This window comes from Etheostoma spectabile, chromosome 3 (genome assembly GCF_008692095.1).
Source record: "Etheostoma spectabile isolate EspeVRDwgs_2016 chromosome 3, UIUC_Espe_1.0, whole genome shotgun sequence".
Taxonomy (NCBI): domain Eukaryota; kingdom Metazoa; phylum Chordata; class Actinopteri; order Perciformes; family Percidae; genus Etheostoma; species Etheostoma spectabile.
The window spans coordinates 8,627,522-8,633,652 of record NC_045735.1 but is presented as its reverse complement, the minus strand read 5'-3'; the positions used below and the strand labels follow the sequence as shown (position 1 = coordinate 8,633,652).

The window sequence follows — 6,131 nt, the reverse complement described above, 5'->3', positions numbered from 1 at the left end:
GGAGTCACTGTAGCGCTTTCAAGAACACTCCCCTCCTGCATACTAGCAGAGTGCAGATGGGGATTGTGACCTGGGAGAGTGGAGGGAGCCCTCAGAGGAGCATGTGATGGTTGATCCTTGCTGACAGCGACTGTCCGGGGAGGGAAGACTGTTAATCCTGTTTGATTCATGATCTGAACCAGAAAACGAGACAGAGCCACTGAGCAAACAGAGCCTCAGGGTGATCTCATTGAGCTCATGTGACAGGGATTACTCATCAGTGACTCTTTTACTGGACATTGCACGGAGAAGATGATGGAGAGATCCAGCTGCTGCAGCTGTGTTGCACCTGCATATAATGAACACCTGGATGGCCTGAGACGTGCCGCTGTCTAAGGCAATGAAGTACTGTTGACAAAATAAGTTACTTACCTTTTGTCTTGTTCTTGTTCTGGTCTGACAGATGGTCAGTTCTGGTCCTGGTGATCAGCTCCACATTGGATGCTGCGTACACCTGACAGAGAAGAAAACCATTAACACTTGTTCTGTTGACATTGCCCTAACTTCCTCATTGTTTGGGACCCCAGTGCAGCATATGTAATGATATATAATGATAATCAATCTGAAACAATAGTAATGAAACTTATATCATACATGCTGACTTCTTGAAGCTACAGAATATAGCAGAATACTGGACTATCTCTCCAGTAATCACAAAAAGGAAATACTGATTAATGATTGAGCAGGCTGCTGATTCTGAGTTTACTCTGGACGACAGAAGTGGAAATAAGAGCCTAAAAGTTTCCAGTGGGAGAGCAGCTCAACAGAGTTGTTTGTTTACGTTGGAAACCCCAAATCAATGATGCAGAAAATAGATGCTTTTCAGGCAGCAGTATTTTACTGCAGAGCCTGTCTGAAGTTAAGTTAAAGCACTAATGATTGGTTCTGGGTGTCTGACTCCCTCCAGGGGGTTTAACAAATAGGGTCAAGCAAGGTAATGTGTGTCTTCGCAATTTAGATAGACTTCTTTTTTTCTTCTTTTACTTTCCTTTTTACTTTACTTTCCTCATTTGAGTGTAAAAAATTCAGGTTTCAGAAATCCATCTGTTATCATTTAAAATGTAGAAGGCTATGTCCTCAAAAGGTTTTAAAATAACGTTGGGAGCAATTCTTTCTTGAAATTATCTCTTCAAGTGAAAGAGACTTTCAGGAAATGTCAAACTGAGCTTTGCCAGCAGTGGTTTCTCTGGACAGTGTGAGAGATCAGTGAGCTGTCCGAGCAGCCTGTGCTCTACCTTGGCTTCATATCCATTCACCATCTCAGTCTTCTCGCTCCTCCAGCCCAGTATACCCGTCTTGTTCCTGCAACAGAGATTCGACACATCAGTTGTCTGTGACCTCGACTTCCAGTCAACACACTGTTGCAGTCACACTCGGTGTAGATTATATGCCTGTCCCAAGCATTCTGCAAATATGTACCTGAGAATACAGATTTACAGATCAGTTTTTTCTCTATAATTTGCAGCCTGAAGACATTGCAGCTATTGTCCTTGTTTGTCGTATGTGAAGATCAACAGTTTGGAGTGCAATTTAGGAAGTTAGTGAGGCATATGTCATCTTCATGATCTATTCCCATCACTGAACTCCTTTAAGACCACACCACAGAAAGTGATTTTTCAGGCATGATCTTTTTTCCATATTAGCCTTTTTTCTGAGGTATCTTGAACATTATATTTCAATTTTGTGACTAATTCAGAAAAATAAAGATGGCAAAGTCAGTCTGTTGGTAAATCCAGCATAACAATATTAGTGGCATGTTACCATCAGAATGCATTTCAGTAACTTTGGTAATCCTATGACTTTTCATCTCGCTTTCAAGTTTGTACAATACTTTAATTTATGTCCAAATACCATAGTTCTATAGGGGCAGGCATCTGAGCTTCCTGGTTGGATGCAAAATACCCTATGGTCTGACCAAATACCTGCAAAACTAATCACAGTCCCACCAGCCTCAGCTACTTGCGTTTTGTGCTAATAAGCAAATGTCAGCATTCTTAAAAGCTGAACTAAAATGTAAAAAATTATCTAAAAGCATCGCTGCACTCTCACAAAGACATTTGTATAACCAGTCTTGTTCTCCAACTATGACTGTCAAACAAAGTTATGTCCCCATTTTGAAGTTATTATGTCACATCTCAATTACTTGCTGCTCAATAAACTTTGTACTCCTTACCCCAGCCCTAAAACAGCAAAACTGCAGTGCTGTAGTTTTTGTGCATGACTGCGTAAAGACGTATTAACTGCAGAGGTGGATGTCTTGTCTGTGGTGCTCGACAAAGTGGTTTGCTCTAAAGCATCATAAAAATATTATTGGCATGTTAGACAGGAGTGCTGACCAGGAAAAATGCAGAGGTGACACTGAGGTATAAGTCTGACAGGGAGATGATTACACCCCCCCCCCACCAAAAAAAACCACCACCTCTCCCTGCTCACTTCTCCCTGTCGTTTCCCTTTCCGTCTTCTTGCTTTTATCTGTTAACATTCACTTCCTGTCACTGCATTTCTTTCAACAATTCCCCTATCTTTCGCTTAATAATTCTCCCTTTTCTTCTTTTGCTTCCAGAACAATAGACTCCCCCTGTTTTGGCTTCTGTGTTGCACTTTTGTCCCCCATAGTCTTGAGTCCCATTCATCTTCCTCTTCCAGTTTCTCTGCATGTCTTCCATTTCCTCTTTGTGTCTCTGTCCCATCCTTTTTTTCTCTCCCTCATCCATTTTCCTCTCTTTCTCCATCCTCTTCTCATCTTTTATCCTGGTCTTTGCCATTTTCTCCCCTCGATCCCTCTTTGTCCAAAACTTTCCATGTTCTGTCATCCCTCGCTCTTTCTGTCACATCAGTCTTATTTCACCACCTGACCTGAATAAGATGAGTTTGGTCCTCTATGCACCTGATTGGCCCATGTCTCCCTTCTTTCTCCTTTCTGCTCCTTTTCATCTCTGCGTTGATGTCATTTTATGTGAAACTGAGCCATAAAACTGTACCATTAGCATAATAAATAGCTCCTAAATTGACTACACACAAGCCACCTGCTCATCCAATTTTCTTCTACCCCTCTTCTACATCCTTCTCCCAGTCAGCTTGTGTCTTGTCTGCCTCTTACATTGATTTTGGTTCTGCTATCTGCCTCTCCATCTCCATGTTGACGGGTGCGTCTTACTTGCAGTACAGTGTTGAGCTTTTTTTGAAGTGGCCTGAGCCTGATTCACACAGCCTGAAGCTAATATGTGCCTCACTACTTCCACATCACACTTACTCCTAACAAACACATTTTATTTAGAGATTTAGTTTAGTTTTATTTGTTTAATTTTATTTATCTTCTTCATTGCTGTATATGAGCAAGGGATCGTTTAGAAGGATAGTCATGTGTTGAGGACACCCCAAAACAAAATAGAAATAAACAGTAAATACTAAATTAATTTTAATAGTGGAACAGTAACACAAGTCAAGAAGAGACAGAGGCAGCAAACTGACTCAGTAAAGTCAGTTACAAGGCTATATCTAGCTAAACTATTGCTCGTTTTAGGGACATTAGCCACCATAAGCTAAGAATGCCTGTAGCTGCAAAACCCCTGAGTGTATTTAAACAAGTAAGTGTGTTTAATAATTATGAATTCAACTTTCCATTTGTTACAAAAGATTATTTTGTCTTTCAAAAGCAAAGGGATTTTAAAATTAAGTTAATAGTTTATAAGCACTTTAATTTCCCCTCAGCTCTGTCATAGATATATATCAGTAATATGTGGTTTTCAACTGAATCTTTTACTGGCTCCACTTCCCCTGCACTTAGGTTAGTGTTTTCCTACATTTTGTAAAATGCATTTTGACAGCCACCAGAGAACATGACTGAACTTGCTCTACTCGTCTGTGGGTTGAAGCGTAGGAGCCTGCAACAGTAAATGAGTGACAGAAATTCAACAACAAAAGAGTGATTTTCTCCTCTCAGGAAAAAAAGCAAGCACTCAGAGCAGAAATTGTCCTGAGGCTGAATTACATTGTGTTGTACTGCGGCTACTGTTGGTGGAGAAAATGATTATTGTGTCTGTTCAATGGCAGATTTCTTCCTGTATGATTGTTAAACATGGTCGCAAAATTGGATTCTGAGGGATGTTATACGACTCTAATAATTATCAATTATTAGGCTTATGTTACAGCTGCAGCAACAAAATGACGCATTACATCATCAAGTGTTCTTAAAAATTAACAGATTTGAGGGGGGAAAATGCACCACAAATGACAAAAATGTTGCACAGTCAGTACTGGAAGATTGCTGCACCACTTGACTATAACGGAACATTCACATATTCATTTTCTGCATGTATCAGTGTCACGTCTGACCTCTCGAAGGCAATGTTGCGGGTGTCCAGCTGAGTGGTCACCACGGGGCCAGAGAGCCTGGCGGCTACCTGCTCATCGCTGGGCTGCATTGCCCCCAGAAGGCCTAAACTGGCGGCGTTGCTGTTGCAGGCAGCGCCATTCCCCCGGCCAGATGAGAGGGCTTTGAGAGACGAGACGCACAAGGTCTCGCAGAACACCAGCTGCCTGTCATGGTCGACCTCCATCACCTCTGCGCTGGAGTCTAAGAGGTAAGAGGATGACGGACAGGAAGAAAACAATGAGGGCAAAGTCCACCAAAAGAAGGGAAATATTTAAATGTAGTGAGAGGAAGAAAGGAAAAAAGAAAACTGAAATTTGAAACACCCATTCAATCAGGCCACAAAGTGGCAGATGGTAAGCTACTTAGCTAAGCATAGCACAAAGACTGGACTACACGCTCACACACATTCACACACAGTAAGTCTCGAGTTTGACCTCAGACCTTGTCCCCTGAAAATGAAGCTGCGGTTTCCTCTCTGCCAGGTCATCTGTTCAAAGCCCATCAGGGTGGTGTCAACGCGGAGACACTGACCACTCTTCCAAACTCTGTAGGTATCACTGGGGCAGATACGAGACACCAGGGGCACTAAGGACAAACAGACACACTTTATCAATCAAGCAAACTGTGACATGTCTAATGGACATGCACAGAATCGAAAGCAGCTGCTCTCTTTCTGGTGTTTTGCTTTGTTTTATGTTGGCAGCTCTTAGCCATAAATTCAATTTACCAGATACATTTCAGTAGTTGGATGTGACAACTATTTGCACATAAAAAGATACAATTATAGTCACAAGTCTGCTATAGAGACTTATATTGAAATTACATGGGTTTTTAAAGCACTTAAAATAACATTCTGCTGTCCAGGAAGTTTGTGAGCATCGGTGTTCAGTACCGAAGTACAGAATAGGAAGAAACACCCCTCTTTAGCCCCAAAGGGAGATGATAACATGATTGGTTCTGACTGGTTGGCACTGGACTCTGATTGGAATGAAAGACTGGACTCACCCCAGCTGGTAAACTCCCATTTCATCTCAACGTAGAAGTCCTGGGCCTGAAAAGAAAGAAGCAGAGAAGACTGAGATAGAGAGAGAATTGTGGAGATGGAGAGTGATGAATTTAAAGATGGCTAGACAGAGAGAGGGGAATAACAAAGTGGAGGAAAAGAATTGTGGTGATGCTGCTTCATTGCCTGTTCTAAAGATGGGGGAACAGGCACAGAGAAGTGGTGGTGAATGTGTGTTAATAATAGAAGTGATGGATGGATGCTGGGGAGAATGATGTGGATGGGAGCAGCAGCAGATGAACGGTGTGCGATGTTTGCTAGTGCATGTCCGCTTCAGTGCAAGTATTCATTGTCAGTGTGAGAGTGTTGTGTCTACCGTGTGTGTGTGTGTGTGTGTCGGGGATCCAGCTGGAGCAGATACACAGGAGGACAGACGGTGTGAAAGCAGTTCCCTGCATCTCTGCCACTGTTATCCGCCGTTCGGCTGTTCTCTGCACGATCTGCTGCACGATTGCTTTCCTGTCAGGATTATACCCATCAACCTCTAGGCTCTCCAGTATCAGTTTGTCCATCAATACTATTGTGCCTTTAAATGTGGCCCTCCTTACCCCTTTGGGGGAAAGTGATGACTCAAATTACCTAGAGACAGAGGGTTGGCAACATGGAAACATATCATTTGAGTGTAGTGTGTGTGTGTGTGTGTGTGTGTGTGTG

General features: G+C 42.3%; 1 protein-coding gene across 1 annotated transcript in view; it reads right to left on the bottom strand.

Annotated features, from left to right (window-relative positions):
- Window positions 1-6,131, bottom strand: part of ankrd13b (ankyrin repeat domain 13B) — a 36,605-nt gene that overhangs the window by 12,707 nt on the left and 17,767 nt on the right. The window contains exons 4-8 of the mRNA XM_032509969.1: window positions 5,420-5,465; window positions 4,856-4,999; window positions 4,375-4,615; window positions 1,275-1,341; window positions 412-493 (exon numbers count right to left, since the gene is read on the bottom strand). Coding sequence (XP_032365860.1) covers window positions 412-493; window positions 1,275-1,341; window positions 4,375-4,615; window positions 4,856-4,999; window positions 5,420-5,465 — 580 coding nt within the window. The remainder of the gene's footprint in view (window positions 1-411; window positions 494-1,274; window positions 1,342-4,374; window positions 4,616-4,855; window positions 5,000-5,419; window positions 5,466-6,131) is intronic.